Raw genomic sequence first — 18,898 nt, 5'->3', positions numbered from 1 at the left:
GAGCAATTTATATAGTGTGCACCAATCTAAATTTTTAGTAGCAATACATATTTCGATACAAGGTCAAAGTAGTATGACGAATGGAAATTAGTTTTTTGATCGCCATCTTTTGTTGATTAAAAATATATATCAAAATGTTTGTGGAACTTTAATCTCGAGTAATTTCTCAGTTCTGAAAATTGTGATTCAATACATATTAATGTAAGAGGAAGCGAAAACGTCTCCCAACTTTTATTATCACTATTCTTAGAGATCAAAGCTATAAGAGTATTACATTTTCCTAATAAATTACCTGGCATATTTAAAATTTTTCCAGGTAGAGTTGCAAATGCTCTTCTGCATTTTTTCGTGCAATCTCCTAGAACTTATCTCAACCATTTGTGTTTTACTAACTCCATACAGCTGAATTTTGCAGTTGCTAACAACCTGTGGTTTTTCAAGTGAGTTTTGTTGCAATATATTTAGTTAATGTTTAATGGGTCCTTGAATCATAATAACGGGAAAAGATGGCGTCAGTTTTTCAGATGCTCAGGTCTACAGATTTAGAAGTTTGACTGAAAGATTTAGTGCACAAAAGCAATTTTCTTTGAAAAGAAATTATAAAATCCTCCTATCAGCAGTTTCTTATTAAACATTAATTACTTTAATATAATCGAATTTGCAACAATATCTTTCAAAATGAGAATGGTTCCCAAATCTCTAAATAAAATTGGCTCAGAGCGCAAGCAGAGGATAGAACTCATAAGCGTTTTCCTCAGATTCATGTTTCCAATATTCCAGTAAGCCAAACAAGATGATCCCCAAGCAGTTGAATAATTATTTCTAATAGCATGCCTATTGCGGTGAACAACAATTATGACAACTGGGCTACATTTTATTCAATTAAAATTAAATTTGAATTAAAATCAAAATTTTTATGATGTGTGGAATAAATAGAAAATAAAAAGAAATTTGATGACAAAAAACCAAACTTTATGTTTAAAGAGGTTGAACAAGGAGCGATTTTCATACATAGGAAGCGATATTTTTGTCAAGGATGAAAATTAAGTAAAAATGGGACTATCCTGTTTCATCGTCAAAACCATCATCTAAATAAATGTGTGAACATTCTATAAGCCATTGAAACTTTAATGAAGACAAACGATGATGTACACTAAATATAATTGAAGCAGAAAAGAAATAAATGAAATTTTTAAACACAATTTATCCTGTTGAGATACTGCATTTTTCTTGAAAAGAAAATAATCGAGATGTTTGAGCATTTATGTGCGGTTAAATACGGAGACTTTTTTTCAAAGATATTTATGATCAATAGGTTTAATTAAAACAAATTTTATAAGCTACTCTTAACGAAAAATCTCACTGAGATTGAACTACAACTAGAATTATTCTAAAACAATCATAATTACCTAACAACACACCATTCCACAGTTCTTAGTGCACCGCGACTTAAAACAACTATGCAGACAACATTTCTGTTCAAATGAAAGCTTAAGGATCCAACGTCACTGAAGGATACATGCCCATGCGCAATCAAAGTAATTGATATACAATCTAATTACTGATAATTTGCATTGTTTTAGGTATTACTTGTTGGGAAACTAAACATTGCAGATCAAGCATTGAGTATTACAAGTCTAGTTTTTACATGTATTAAAGAACGAGATGGAAGTAGAAAAATCTGTAGCTATTTTAAGTATGAATTATGTTTTATTTTAACTGAAAAATGTATAACATATTTTTTTATCCACAACCAAACTTGATCGATACATCCATAAGACATACAACCATCTCGAAAGAAATATGTTTCTTAAAAGGAAAGGAAATAATTTTCCGTTTACATCAATTATAAAATATAAATTTTCTACATTATATAAAGTTTTTTTAATTAGATTTCAGCTAAGAGGGCATTTTCAATCTTTCTTATCCGCATCTGAAAATTTTTCATTGCGTTTAGAATATATTTTACACAAATTTATATTTTATAATTTTTTTATTTCTATAATAAGAAAATATAACGAAACTACATATATTCTGAAACGATAATATTTTTAACACTCGTTTCTTTAAATGCTTTTACTGTAGTTTGCAACTTCTGAAATTTTATTAATTATTTTTGATCTAATGGTAGTTTATCTTTTTAAAATGAGATATAAGAGTTATTTCTAAATTCCTTCATAAAATGAATTTTTGACAATTGTTAATATTCATAAATAAAAGCTGTATGCCTTGTGCACTTGAATTATTTTACATTGAATTTTGCTATATGCACAGTACACACAGATTCAAGACAGCTTCTTCTCTCCATTGCACCTTTCCTTCATTGTGAGAAGAGAATATATCGCAGCATAATTTATATACTGTTGAGTAGGAAACAGAACCCCAACCATCTCTGCATTGTCACTCTAAGCATAACTTTATCCGACGAAATATTACCTTCATTAATGCAGAGGTGCCGTTAACAGATTGATCTGCCACCATAGCCGACGCAATTCACAAATGATTGCCAATAGGAGAAGAGATTCCAATACAATTAACAGAAAGGATGGTAGAGATAGAGACCGTATTGATAATAAATTGGTGAAGCAATGCAGTAATGTTTAGAATAGGGCTAAGTTACGAGGTAGATACGCTACAGTAGAGAAATAATGAAGTCTTCGACTGAAAATAAGGAAAACTGCCCTGTGGAAATGGATTTGGCTTTGATTATAATATTATTTGAACAAAGCAGTTTCAGTTATTTGTCTAACATTAAATTCGGTTTAAATCTTTGAATAATATTGATTGTAGAATACATAATATCGTAGGAAAATGCTTAGCATATTTATTATCCTATTATACACAATTAATTTCTAAATATATATCATTTTCATGATTGAAATTGTATTTATTCAAATAGTCTTTGTTTCATAAGAATTCAATTTTACAAACATTATAGTTTTAGTATCTAGGTAAAATACTGTCTATGTGAAAACAAGTATTGCGAAAGGCTTATTGTTGTAAGTCAATACTTAATCCACAATGAAGGGAAGATTCAATTGAAAAAGATACAGATATATATTCTACATAATGTAGGCTAATAAAATGCATGTATAAAATATGCAAAATTAAATACAAAATTGCTCAAATGCATAGAAAGACCATAAGTAAATATAATTATATTACGTAGATAGTGAAGAAAAGTAATAAAAACACTCATGCATAAAACGCATAAATTCTGAGTAAGAAAAACAGTACAGAAAGCAAGAAGGGCAAATTAAAATTAATAATAATAATAATGTGCGTGCGTGTGCATGTGTGTATGTGTGTTATGTGGGTGTATGTATGCGTGCATAAAATTACTGAAACAGTAAAAATACTGTTGAAATGACATAAGTGACGATTTATTTAGAACAAGAACATAGACAAAAGTAGACTATCTATTTTTTTTTTTGTAGATAATTCAAGATCGAACATCTTTCAGAAGGGAATTTACATAATAGTATCAAATATCTGGCATTCTGGACTCCACCGCTAGTGCAAGAACGGAAACTAGCTAGTAGCAAATTGAAGCTTTTACAATAAGCTTTAAAGTTCTTATACTAACTTAAAATTTGACTAAGTTTAAAAACTTTTCTTGCCATCTAAATTGCACTTTTTATAAATTTCGGCTTCATCCTAGTTTTCTCTTTCTTAAACATAATAATTAAATTATTTTTTTTTATCTACCATATATGTACTCCACGATTTGAGCCTTTGTATAGGCAATTGTCTGAAGCATCCTCGATTTCTATGTCTTATATGTTTTTATACTGCTATTATAGAGGTAAAATACATTATTTTCAGCACTCCTGGGTGCAAATTATGTCATATTTTTTCAAAAGTTGATGAATTTCGCTAAAGCTGTTGTAAATAAGTAAAGATTAGAAAAACTTTCAACTTTAAATTTTAAGAATTTAAGAAGGAAATATCACAATATATAAGTGACAAATGTATAAAAAAGTTCTGAATGAAAATATTATGGAAACAATTTTTTTATTTTATCTTTTATTTAGAAAAGTCTAGTTTCTTTCAATTATAACAAATAATAATGCGATAAATTATTCCATCTTTTTAGTATTAAATTTCAAAATTGTGCTTAATATCTTGATTTAAGGTATACATCAGTTCAAATTATGATAATTAAACTAGTATGAAAAAATGCTGTTCTGAAAGATTGACACTCATCCAGTTATATTAATAATTAAACAGTTCAATATTGGTATTTGGTTCTCATTTTTTGGCATATATTATTTAATAATTTTTTTAAAATAGGACGAAATTATCCCATATATATTTTAGGGCTTCAGGTAAGTTATGATTAATATTAGCTTTTACTATGTGAGTAAGAAGATTTATTCCATTCCTAAAATATCTACTATTACTACGTCATATTCAAATTTGCATTTATAGCAATCATCATCGGTTCCTTTTATTAAGAATGAGTGCCCTTTACAGTTTTTATCCATAAAATAATATATTTATCCATACTGGATTATAAATATATTCCATAAAATAATATATTTATCCATACTGGATTATAAATATATTCTTTTGAAAATACATAGACTCATGTTTGGAATGGAAATTTATTAAGGCGAAATATTACAAATTTTAGACCATTTTCACTTCTATTTAGCAATTTTCATTGCAAATATTTTCACTAGAACTATATTATAAAGATATCTAAGTATTCTTTAGGTTTGTAAACCTAAAGAATTTCATTGATAGAAAGTGAGCAATTTTGTTTCAAAAAGGTTGGAAGATATGAAGTACATGCTTAGTTATCTCTGTTCAAAATTTTATTCTTAAATATAAATGAATTCAAGAAGCATATGTTAAATTTTAGTTTACCAAGTTAAAACTAATATATCATGTAATATATTTTCATTCATTTTGTTTGTATAATATTTCCTAAAGAGAAAAAGAATATTTCATAATTTTTTTCATATTTTCTAATTAGAATTTAAGCAATCATTGCAAATACACAGACTGCTACCATGAAATATTCAATAATAAATGATTATCAATTAAGGAGTAAGATAGCAAGTGAAATACATTTTTTTTAAATTCACTTGAATGGAAGTTTCTATAAGTTGGATAAAATTATTTTGAAGAAAATTTTTAATTATAATTTGAATTTTAACATGACATATACATTATATTAACCATTAAAATTATATTAAATCTTTCTCTCTAAAATTATTATTGTTGGGCTATTAGTTAATCATGACTCAGTCTCCGACTTGGGAAAAAAAAATCGGAAAAAAATTCCAAACAATTTTTTCTTATTCGAAGCCTACTTTTGAATGATAAATATATGTCAATGCTCTGCATAAATAAAAGAAAGAGTGATACTATTATTAGTCATTGTGCGGAAACACTTCTATCCGCAAGTCGACTAAGATGAACAAGTTTCATAAGATTAAAATGTATGCTGCTAGTTAGCCTAGCAAAAAAATGGGCAGAAAACTACAACCAAACACATGAGTGCTGGCCGAACCATCCTCAAGATCAAGACGTACATCAAGAGGATTATAGCAAACCATAATGTTGAATGGAAAATAGAATGAAACAGAACTTTCTGCAAGATGCTGAACTATTAGTAATTTCTCATAGAAGGTGCATAAACATATTCATGGTAAAAATAAACTCCCATCCGAATAAATTGTCAGCGAAATGACATAATTGTATATTAAAATTTTCCGTGTGAATTAAATGAAAAAAAAAATACAATATTCATTATCAGTGGGGAAAACAGAGTTTGCTCGCTGTAGTTACATTTGCATCTCTCATTTGTGTACGAGCTAAACCTTATGGTTAATGCTACAGATTCTGTTCTTTTCTCTAATACCTTAGTTAAAAATATGTAATTTCCTATAAATTATAAATATGTAATTTTCTATCTAATTAGTTTAAACATTTTACAATTTGTCATAATTGCTGTATATTTAAAGAAAATACATTTTTCAACACAAAGGAACTATGAAGTGCCTAATAGATTGTATTATCAAGACATTTCGACAATAAATAATATGTTTTAACTTGAAAGTTTCTATATCAACAAAAATCTTTGAAAATATAAAAATGAACATTGATATGTAATGTTCAAAAAAACTTTTGATAAAAGATGATAATAAATTTTGAATGAATTAGGAAAATTACTAACCTGCCAAGGATGGATTTTAAATGAAAATTGTTCGCTTTCATTGTCGCCATTGATACGTTACCATCAACTATGGAAAGAAAATGCATTTTCTTTTTATTATAATATAATATAAATTGAAACAAATTATGAAAATTTCAGAAGTGCATTTTATTTTGTATTCCGAAGATATTTATAAATTATTTTATATTAAATTGGTAATATAGAGTTTTTACATAATAAAACAAGTTGATTAGCTCAAGTCTATTTTGTATTGTAGAAAATATATTGCATTTTACTATAAATAAATAACTTTTAAATGAATGCAATTTAATACACCGTGCCATATATTGAATATTTCTTTTTCACATATCATGAATTTTATGCATATAAATTACATTATGTATGATCTTTGATATTAAAATGATATATTTATGAATGATTTTATGTAAAGAAAAACAATTCGTCATGAACGAAAAATTCAATAAATAAATAGTATTTAAGTTGATTGTGGAAGTATTTTTAAAGTACATACAATGACTATTTGATACATTAAAAGCATACTTTCTCAATGTTATAGGAAGTATTTTATAGATGCATGTCACATTAAAATATTAAACTTTTGAAATAAAATATTTTATCATAAGAAAAGACAACATTTCAAATGATGCTTTTGTATCGATGTCAAGCACTTCAAAAAATTATTTTATCGATTTATTCATCTGAGTTTTCATTCAATTTTATAACATTATGAATATTTTCCTTATGAATTTATGTTCCAAATCACTATTTATTCAGTTAAAAATATCACTCATAAATTTTTGCGAATAAATTTTATTAAAAAAAAAACTTAAGAATATTAATGCTTAAAAAAACAAGTTTTTATAAAAGCAATTTTTAACTTTGTAATAACAACAAAGGAGATTTTGTGTTCGATAATCATAGCTTGAGTTCCATTTTTGATGAAATGACAATAATGCGGATTTTAAGGGTTTATTAAAATCTCTATTCTCTATTTATACAAATCAATTATTCTAAAGAAATATTTTGATGAATAAAAATATTTCGTCTTTCAGAAATAGATTAAATTTTACATATAATTCCCACGAAATTCCCAAAATATATAGAATTGAAATTGAAGTTACCCAAAGGCATGCAGAATTTATTAAAAATTCTGTTCCGAGTTGTAGACAGGAATATATAGACAAAAAAGTAAAGAATTTATTTTTATTGTCCTGAATAAATATCATTAAAATCTTAAAATTACTTTCTTCGAATTACAAAAACGTGAAATGAAAAATATATTGAATATTACTATGAGGTTATAGCATGTTTCTTCAAAATTATGATTGTTGAAAAGGTTTTTTTTTCCTTTAAATGATCATAAGTTCTGAATTCCTTTATTCATTTGTAATTTCTAAAGCAATATATAGTTTTTTTCTTTATATTTAAAAGACTATAAAAGAAATTATAATATTCCAGACAAATGTGAAATCGTTGAATTCATTTCAAATAACAAAGAGTATATGTATATTTTGTATTTTAGTATGTTTCAGGAAAAAAATTATAGTTTTTATTTCCGTTTTATATCACCACTTTTAAAAGAAAATGATTTTACTATAGATAAAATAAAAATAATTTCTTAGAATAGGCAGGTAAATATTATTGTAATGCTAAATTATTTCGTGAGAAATAAATGTCCATGTATATAAGATTTCTTGAAATATATTATTTGATTTTTACTTTGACAAATAAACACTAAGAATGCATAATTTTCAAATTCATTTCATTATGAATTCAAATGCAGGATATTTTGAAAATGTTCTTCTAGTGCCATTATTATCTTTGAGGTTTGTTCAGTCATTAGAGAGATATAGGGAAAATTAACCACAAGACATCAAAGAGAAATGACAATTAAATATTTTCTCTTATTATTGCACATTAATTATTTTCAAAGGTTTTATTCTATACTTCATATCCTACATATTCAATTTTATAGCTTTTCACATAATATGTATTAATTAATGATTCTCCCAAATGTTTATAATTTCATTTATGAAGTAAAACTTTAATATGAAAAATGATGCTGATATTTTTTAACAATTCATAGTATAAAGGGCATTTTTTTAGCTTAATAGGAGGGACTAAATGCAAATTTTAATATTTTTTCATTGTCTTAAAATCCTATATACAGTTAATGGTTATAGACAAGCTATAAGGTGAAACAAATCAGCCTTGGTAATAAAGTTTTTATACTTTAAACTCTGGAATTTGCATAAAGTAAAATTCATGCTGTTTTAAAGATTTCCATTTAAATTTTTCGAAACCAAATATTCTATTTTATTTTAAATGACTAAACAAAAACTGGGCATATTTACCTTTGAAAAATAATTTAATTAGAAATAATTTCTTTTGTACTTCTGTATTTGTTTTCTAAAATTTTATAACTATGCTTTGTTATATAAATGTTGGACTGCTTCTTTTATTTCAATTGCGTGAAATGATAAGAGAATTTTTTTTCTTTTCTGTAAATATAATCAATAATTTAAACGTTTTATTGAAAATTATTAATTCTAAAATGAAAACCTTTTTTCGCGTTTTTTTTCCTAATCAATTAAAATAATTTTTATCGAAGAAGAAGGCTATTTATAGAGGAGTACAATCTCAATATTTAAGAAAATTTGGAAGAAAAATGAAATATTTCTAAGATACTGTTGTAATATTTACTTATTTTATTATGTTTATTGATTTTTAAGAAATATATTTTTTAAGTGTTTTCTATAATTTTAGAGTGTAGAAATTTTTGAAAACTCTACTTTCCATATTCTCATGTATTCGCGTCCATAATAGAATTTGGAAGAAAAAGGAATTGTTTCTAATCTACTGTTGTATTATTTACTAATTTCATTATATTTATTAATTTTTAAAATATTTATTTTTTATCAAATTTATTTTTGCTATAATTTTAGAGTGTAGAAATTTTTGAAAACTCTAAAGCTACAAAATATTCACTAACCTTCTATATTCTCATGTATTCGCGTCCATAACTTTGCGTAGGATGTGTACTCACCCATCTGTGAGAAGAAAGAAACCTGATGTTAGTGGGCGGATATGCATTTAAAACAGAAATCACGAATTTAAGTTTAATGATTTAAGACTTAAAATGCTTTAGCACTGCTATGAAGTTTCGAATAAAATACTACCTTTTTTCTATCCGTGTGATTATATTTCAGACACAATAGCGAAAACCCGGATATTTTGTCGATCTCATTTTTAATCGGTTCTTAACAATATGAAAAAAGGAATATATATTTATGAGAACTACAAAATTATGTTAGTTATGAGAATTCTTATTATAGCATTGTGAAATCTCTTGGTGTAGTATAGATTTATAGATTCTGAAGAATTGTATATTAAGTCTAATCTTTAAAAAAAAATTCCAAGAAGTATTTAGAGAATTAAATATAAAATGATAGCGTTATCTTCACGAATAAGTAAGAAGAATGCGTGTAATTGTGCATGTACGTAAGTTTGGGCTTTCTACAGGAAATATTGTTAGACCTTGTGGTTCCACATTTGACCTAGATATACATTAGTGGGTGTAACTGTGCAAATTGGAACGATCTAGAAATGCCTACACAATACTACAAAAATTCAGAAAATGTTGCAGTAAAAAATAAAATTTTTACTATTTAAAAATTTATCATATGAATAACAGCAATTGCATTGTGGCAGTTTTTTTATCTATTTTCCATTCGTCTTACCGATATAAAAAAGTATACATTATTTTGGGAAATATTATAACATAGCGAAAGCTCTTGATGTAGTATATATTTATAGATTCTAAGGAATTATACAGTAAAAATAATCTTTAAAAAATTCAAAAAGCATTTAGAGAATTAAATATAAAAGCATATAATTATCTTTACGAAAAATAAAGAAAAATGTGAGTGCGTAATTGTAGGCTATCGACAGGAAATATTGTTATAATTCGAGGTACCAAATTTCGCCCAAATATACTTTGGACGATGCGAATATAAACTTTGGAGAGATCTTTTAAAATTATGATTAGAAAATTTCGATACTTTGCTACCAAAATTCAGAAAATTTTGCACATAAAATAAAGTTTTAAATTATTTAAATGCTTTAAAATTTATCACTTGAATGATATCAGTTACATTGCTGCAAACTTTTTAGTCTATTTTCTATTAACTTTTAAAATATATTTAACCTTACTTTACAGCAATTTATTCCGCTTGTTATACAGAAAGTGAAATCATTTTGTTGTGTTGCTACAAATTTGACGTACTGGATTTTTCTTTTATTTTTGATTATAGGCGTATGAAAACAAGATTGGCGTTCTATAATATATATAGATTTCTATTTAAAGTATGTTTTTAATAAACATTTTTATATTTTTCTCTATTTACAACAAAAGTTTAATTTGTAATGAATAGATTTAATCTTAAAATACGGTTTCGGATGACCAGAAGCTTACTATTTAATGGCGAGGAAATTAACCCATTTTTAAATATCAAACGATAAAAATATACATTGTTTTCTCTAAATTTTGGAGCATATATATTACATTCTATATATTAAAATAAGATAAGATTAAGCAGACAGCATTGTAATTTGCTAAGTAACTTTTTATAATTTATTTTTATTAGAACAAAAATACTGTGATGTTTTTAAAATTTCATCAACTGACAACAACTTTTTTAAGACTTTAGTCAAAGTTTCGATAAGTGATTCGAAGAGAGATTTCAATTCATCCTTTCAACCAATTGATTACTAAATGTATTATATTACTCTCCTTATCTGAAATTTCATGAAACGTATGGAACATAAAAACATAAAAAAGTTTATTCATGGGAAATTATATCCTAAATTAGACATTGGCTACATGAAGTAAAGGCTATTTAAGATATTTAAATCATTGCTCCTTTAATCCTTTGTTTATATGGAAATTCCAAAGCAGTTGCTATTTTTTACAAATATATTTATATTTTATCCAGTGTTATAAAACTCATTTCTTTTCATTTTTGTCTCACATTCAATCTAGAATAGAGTTTTATATCAAATTTCAAAATATTTATCAATCACTTTTGTTTATTTTTGCTATCTTAACAAGTACATAACCATTCTATTATCATATCTCCCTAATATTACCATTTTTATATTTTTTTAGATGCACAAATATTAAAACAAAATGTATATATGATAAATACATTGAAATTATTTATGAAACTTTATCGAAATGTATTTTAAGTAACTCTCATTAACGAACTCATGCAGAAAACTTTTCTTTTCACAACTTTGATTTCTGATTAGGATTTCTAAATCAGTATCAGGAATCCAAACAAAAATTCTTCCTTTAATCAAATCTATTCAATATATGATTCGAAGCAAAATGCACAGCCCATTCTCTTTTAACATACATCTCCTTATTTCTTTTTCATGTTTCCGAGATCCTTTTAACTTATCCAACCGGATTTTCTGCTACTTTACATCAATTACTGCTCACGAACATCCCAAGAACAAAAAGTTTCCACCGAGATAATTAGAAAAATATGCAAATGAGAGAAACGAATTTTTGATTAAAAAGTCTTCTGCTATTCTTTTTTCTTCTTCTTCATTTCGTTCTGAAAGAAATACGCTACGGAACCACCTTGTACATATCCTAGCCCCTCCTTTTCGCATTTGGAATTGAATGTCCAAAATATTTAAGGCATTTTTTTTGGAGTGCAGTGATTTCTTACAGTGACCTCGTAAAATAGTATAAAACGACCATTTCACATGGTTTCTGAACATCGAGATCTTTTGGATTCTTTCTCAACTTTTACCCTTATTTTCGAGTCATTTCTCTCATGTCGGCCGAACAAAAAGGGAGTGACGTAGAAAAAAGGAAATGGAATCGGTCAAACAAACCATGCGTATGCCTAGATGTGGGCATTTATTGCTTCCGCGTTTTTGTGTATGATTTTTTTTCTCTCTTTGTCCTCTCTTCGTGTTTGTTTTTGGTTAAGCAGTAATCTCTTATACTTTTTTTCGCTAATGTCTTGGAATACAAATTCCTTTAAACATGGCAGATTAAACATTGTTTTTTCGAAAGGAAATGCTTGAAAGATATTTTTTTTCTGTTTTTCTTTCGGCGATGAAACAGATGAAGTAAAACTTTTTTTTTTGTTTGGAAAAACCTAGTATTATATATTTTTAATAGTCTTCGATAACAGAAATATTTTCGAACCATTGTTTTCTTAAATATCACATAAACACTGTAAATACTCAAAGCACTTATAGAATCATTGGTTTCATATTTATATGTCCAGGATAACATTTTAATTATGAACAAAGACAATATGTTTCTTTACTTTTTCTTATTGTCCACGTTATTCCAAAAAATATGATGGTAAGACTACAAGTATGTTAACCAATTTCAGTGAAGATAATTAGCATAAATCATGTTCATATGTGATTTTTCTTTATTTTTACAGAAGCATTTTTAAAATTCTTTATTTATATTTATGCTAATGAGATAAAATTTTGATAATAAACACATCACGAACAATTTTTATAAATTTATTTTATTTATTATTCTAGTACGGAATAGTTCCAATAAACAAGACAGCAAGACTACAGGCGTGATATTCAATTTCATCGAAGATGATGGGCAGATAAAATTTTAAATTTCTGCTGATATAAGATTTTAAAGTCTCCAAAAGCACTTTATTTTTATTTCATATTTATGCTTTTTGGATAAAATTTTGATATTGTATATGTCATAAATCAAAGTAAGTTTTTTATGTATTTTATGGTATATGATAAGAAGCTCATAGAGCATCTTAATTGAATGACTCTGGAGTTATTTTTATTCAATTTTGCTGGGAAAGATGTTCATATGTAATCTGGTTTATGGGACTCTTAAGATAAGTAAAATATATTACATATTGTAACATAGTTTCGAAATTTGGACTTTCTAATTTAATATTCTCCAAAAAAATTCAATTTAAAAAGTAAATTTATCGACTTCTAAGTAAATAATCCGTATGCACACGAAGTATTGCTTCTGCACTTTTAAATATTTCGATTTTTTTTTTTTTTTTTTTTTTTTTTTTTTTTGCTAATAGCAATTTTTTTATTATTATTTTTCCCAATTGTTTGAAAAAACAAATGACACTGTACAAATATTTTTTTCCCTACATAGGGTTTTTAATAGATTCCACAAGCTTATGCTGTTGTTGTTGTTGTTTTTAAGTTAAATAGTCAAATGGTAAAAGATTTAAGATACTCATTTTATTTAGATATAGTATAAACTTTATATTTATATAAACTTTTTTGTATGCTTGTCCTCGAATTTTCAAAAAAAAGAGTTAGAGATATTTTACAGATTTCAAACATTCAGTTATTATTTATATTAACTTTAAATTCTATAAGTATTTATACAGTAGAGGATAGCTAATCACTGCTTTATCATATCACTGATTTTTTTTCAGAATTTAATTCCATGTATCGCATTAAATTTTCTTGAAAAATGAACTAATTCCGAATAAGGAAATTTTGCTGGGAACAGCAACAAGAAAAGGAACTATAGGAAATGAACAAGGGTTCGACCGCTGTTCTTGTAAAAAAGATTGTTCATCAGACAGATGTTTTTGAATGAAAAATATTTCTCTTTGCAATTCTTAGTGTCATAGTAGTTTACCTTGTCGAAATAAGTAATTTGTAATAACGATACTGTGTTAAACAATATCCAAACAAAGTACTATTTTCCTTCAATGATAGGTTCTTCCTTCAAAACCTGTCTTGCTAAGAATAGCTTAATACAATAATAGGACTTGGATACAATAATAGGATAGGATTTTGTTAAGTATAGTTTAATACAATTTAGAATAGATAGAAATATTATTGGCTCGTGTTTCGTGTTTCTCCCTAAGGCTGTAAGTTAAAACGCGTTTTCCTAGTTTATCCGGTTTTCCAAATATATATTATAATAATTATAAAATGTATAATTAATATCTGTATAAGGGCTATAACTAATTATTAAAGGTTTTCAAAGGTATTCGAATAAGAGAAAAATTTTCTAATTTGATAATTTTTATATGCATTATATATTCTTGACTTTAAAATATAATTTAAAACTACTATAATTAAATGTTGCATTTGATTTATTTCAAAAATGAATCTTATTTTCTAATAAAGCAAAACTATATAAAATATTATTATGCCCAAACTGTAACTAAAAATACAAATATATCTGTACTTTAAAATTTGGTTTGCAATCAGAAATTCATATAATTCAATGTCATCATTAAAATAAATGTTAGGAATACATTTATTATGCAAATTGAAATATTTTATAATTAATTCAATTATAAATTTATTTTTCTATAAAAATTCTAAGCACAGTTCCCCTTTATTTATATTTTCATTTCCTAATTAATGAAATTTATTAAATAATACAATATCCAATTATCAGTATGTCAGGTTACTTCAGCTTTTATTGTCATTCAATTATTTACACAATACGTTGGATCTAAAAAGTAATAAAATTATTTTAATGATAAAATCTGTGGCATTAAATAATTTTCGTAGACTTTGAATGCATAGTATACTTTCATAAAATTATTTATATATTCGCTCACAATAATTTCTAGTAGCAATATGGGCATAAAACATTTTAAAATGTGTTGTAAGCAGATAAAAGTTGTATTATATAAATGTTTTATCAGTAAATGAAGATATTATATGTCTAATGACTTTATGACTAATTCTGCATCTGAGCATAAATGTCATCATTAAAATAAATGTTAAGAATAAATAATGTGATGCTATATGTGAAATATGTACTATATGTATGATGCTGTGATGTGAAAAATAATGTGATGATATTTGAAACATGCTTGTTTCAGGTCTTGTCCTCAACATCAGACCACGATTCAAATTAATGAAATCCATTGCTTCAAAATTGGGCATTAAATTAATATTATCTAAACATGAAAAGTTTAAATATTTTAATTACTAACAACGAGTCAATTAAAATCGTGTGCTATGAAAATATAATAATATTATATCGAGAAAAATATTCCTTTAACATTTTGCAATGAAATTGAATTAATATTTTGCTCTTTTAAATAATCATTCTGAAAACAAATAACTGTATATTTTATGCGTAATATCCCACCAAATTATGCTATAAAATAATTATTTTTTTTGTTTGAATTGCTAGTTAAAAATTGAAATTTAGCTATTTTTGAAGCTTCATATATTGTCTACGTTCCACAATCCAGGAAATTTTCCAAATAATGATTCAATTTAAGTCATTTTTTTAAACTTTTAAGGCTATCTATTGCATAAATTAAATCAAACTTTCAATTTAGATCGATGAATTTTTAGCAAATAGTGAATCTAATCACAGTTTGCAATACATTTCTTCATTTCCACTACAATCAATCACATTTTATTGTATGAAATATTTTTTTCTATAATTTTAGCAGAAACGAAAGAAATATTCTAAAAATAAATCTATCTAGTTTCTCTTCAGCAATAAAATGTGGCATATTTCATTTGAAATTCAGAGTATAAAAATTCTCCGTCATTAAAATATCTCATATATAAACCTCGAATTTGCATTCATTTATATTCATATGCTGTTCACTGTGGACAAAATTTGTTTATCAGTGATATGTTTGCTTCTTATATGTAAATATTAATTTAATTTCGCAAGAATCGACTCGATTTTTCTCTTATACTCTGATATAGACAGGTACAAAAATTTCTGATGAAAGAATTTCCTGATTATTTCAAATTGCACAAAAAAAGTTCATTTGAAAGAACATTTCTAATAGTAATAAAATATGCCATTTACAGACGTAAATTAGTTGTATTTTGTTTATATTTATATACTTTTTCTAAATTTTCACTGAAAATTCCGTGTACAGTCTGATCAATGTAGAATAATATTGGATTGCAGAATTATCAGAATTACACTGACATTTTGAAATATTTCAAAACTTTATTTTTAATTACATTTTTTAAAACCTCATTTGGAATTACATTATTGCTTATATTTATATACTTTTTCTAAATTTTCATTGTAAATTCTATGCATAGTCTGATAAATGTAGAATAATTTTGGATGACAAAATAACCAGAATTGAAAAGAAAATTACCAGACAAAATTACCAGAAACCACTGAAATTTTGATATATATTAAAATTTTTTAGTCAATTTAAAAGTCAATTTTCGTTTCTTATATGAAATTGTGAAATATTATTTTCGGCATACAGAGCCACATTTTAATTAATGATTTTTTTTTTTATTTTTCAACTCGGAAATAACATTTTCATTCGTCATCTTTATACATCAATCAATAAATAATGATTCCAACCAAAAAAGTCATGTTACAGATTATACTAGTTATTTGCATATGAAAGAGATTAGAGCTCGGAAAACCTTTTAATGTAATTTTAACGAAATCAAGTAATTTAGAAAAACCGGGAAACCGCTGCTTTTCAAAGATTAAAAACGTGATTTGAAATTTCAAATTCCTTTCCGTTTTTGCGCGTAATTAGTCGTAATTTAATGTTAATTTTGCATTCTTTTGTGCATTAAGGAGCAACATGGTCTGAAGAAAATAGTATTTCGCTAAGCGTGAATTGTTTTTCACATTCCTTAGTTCATTTGAGCAAATTATCTCATTTAATTCTTTGTGCTTTCTTTTTTTCTCAATAAAGTTGGATCTACATTAGAAGAAGCTCATTAAGTGTCTTCATTACGCCTTGCATTGGAATTACATTTACAGATTTGTATACTTTAAATTAGATACAGAATACCAGAAGTAATGAAATTTTTTGAAAAAAAATTATTCATTATTTTTTGGGAAAATAAATACATTTACAACGGATTTTTTAAAATAAGTGCATTCTATTGTGCAAAGGAGAAGTTCAAAGTAATTCAGAGAAATGGTGCAAATTTCTATTTATAAGATTAGATAATGTTAATTTCTAATATTCAAATTTACAGACTAGATAAAAAATAACATATAAAAAATTGGATTTTTTTTTATTTTATTAAATTTTTTAAGAAAAAGATTTATTAGTAAAAATATTAATCATTACAATTTGTTTTATATTGTAAATAATAATCATTTATTCGTTTATTTATATTTGTTTATGAAGAAATCTAAAAAAATTGTGGAAATTAAATTAAAGGATGTATTAAGGATAATGCATTAAGTCGGCCTCTTATTTAAACATCAAACTTATTTGATAGTTTTAGTTTATTAATTTATAGATATTTATAAAAAAAATCGCATCGGATGAAATTTGATATTGAAATAAGTAGTATGAATTGAAATTTAACTAATATTTTAATTAAATTCTTTTTCTTTCAAATTTTTTGAATATGTGAAATAAAAATTGCAATTATATGAAAAAGAATTCAGCAATTTATTCTACCATTATATATAAAAACAAATATTATTATTTATATACATTTATGAGCTTTCTAGAATCATTTTTAAAGAGCCAAATAAGTAGTAACTCGTTTATTATTCTGTTTTCAACATTAGAGGCTAACTTAATATAAAAAATAATATAAAATGGAAATTTTTGGCATAAAATGTCGATGTGGAGAAGACCGGGGCTGATTACCGAACGTGCAATAAAAAAAATGACTTTATATACATTAATATTACAGAAAAGTCTGAACTTTATATATTTATAACCTTATAAATTATCAAGGAGGACATTCTTTGTTGTACATGATTATCTTAAATAAAGTATACAACCTTAAATAAAACACTTTTCACTCTCAATTTTGAGTGGTATCTTTCCCCAGAAAAATCAAATTTCTTAAAATTTTCAATCGGAGAAAAAAAAATTCGGATTATATTGATGATCTCATCATCTTGCCCTAATTGTTTTTTATATTAATATGCATTTTTCTTACTTATTTTGTGTGATTTATCTAAGTTATGTTATTCAAAAATTGTTTCATATTATACTGTACCACATGCATATCTGTAATTATAGCTTTCAATGATCACTTGCAACAGATATGTTAGCTTAGAATGTAGAAGAGAAAGGGCAACATGAATGGTATAGTAGTTGAGGCAAGAGGAGATACTAAAATTTGGTTCCTGTAAAATAAATAAATATTCCTAAGAAATTCAAATTTTATGACGAAACTTCCAATAAAGCGCCCTGTAGTGTTCTGCATGTTATGAAATTTATATATATATAGATATATATATATATCCTATATTAGAAGGCTAGGACAGAATGCTGCAAATCAGAATTCAGACATTGAAGGAGAGAAATTGGTGTTAAATATTTGTTAAATAAAAGTACTGAATTTTAGTTATATTAATTTATTAAGAGCTAAAGTTTTAAGTATACAACCTAACAATTAATATATAATGCTAAGTTCAAGAAATGCGCGTCTGCGCAGGTAAACAATAATTAATTAATTAATGTAGCCCCAAGCATTTTCTAAAAATAACAATATATTAAATTTTTATCAGAATTGTGATTTTGCACCTATTCTCAAAGTAATTTTTCTATATAGCCGAGAAAATTAAAAATTTTGAAATATCCTTTTAAAAATATTTAGATGATATTGATTATATTTGAATAATATTATATTCTATCACTTACCCTTCGTATAATAAGTGCTAAGAAAAAGAATTAAAAAATGATAAGAATAAATGATAAAATATAAATAAGGATCACA

At 25.4% G+C, this 18,898-nt stretch overlaps 1 protein-coding gene across 4 annotated transcripts in view; it reads right to left on the bottom strand.

Annotated features, from left to right (window-relative positions):
• LOC129981948 (cell adhesion molecule DSCAM-like) overlaps positions 1-18,898 on the bottom strand; it is a 627,118-nt gene that overhangs the window by 32,097 nt on the left and 576,123 nt on the right. For 3 of the 4 annotated variants that reach the window (XM_056093016.1, XM_056093014.1, XM_056093015.1), the window contains exons 23-24: positions 9,180-9,237; positions 6,188-6,254 (exon numbers count right to left, since the gene is read on the bottom strand). In XM_056093016.1, coding sequence (XP_055948991.1) covers positions 6,188-6,254; positions 9,180-9,237 — 125 coding nt within the window. The remainder of the gene's footprint in view (positions 1-6,187; positions 6,255-9,179; positions 9,238-18,898) is intronic. The other variant, XM_056093017.1, reaches the window with a different exon arrangement.

Source organism: Argiope bruennichi, chromosome 8 (genome assembly GCF_947563725.1).
Source record: "Argiope bruennichi chromosome 8, qqArgBrue1.1, whole genome shotgun sequence".
NCBI classification, from domain to species: domain Eukaryota; kingdom Metazoa; phylum Arthropoda; class Arachnida; order Araneae; family Araneidae; genus Argiope; species Argiope bruennichi.
Note: the sequence above shows the minus strand (reverse complement) of the source record. Positions and strands in the feature narration are given on the sequence as shown.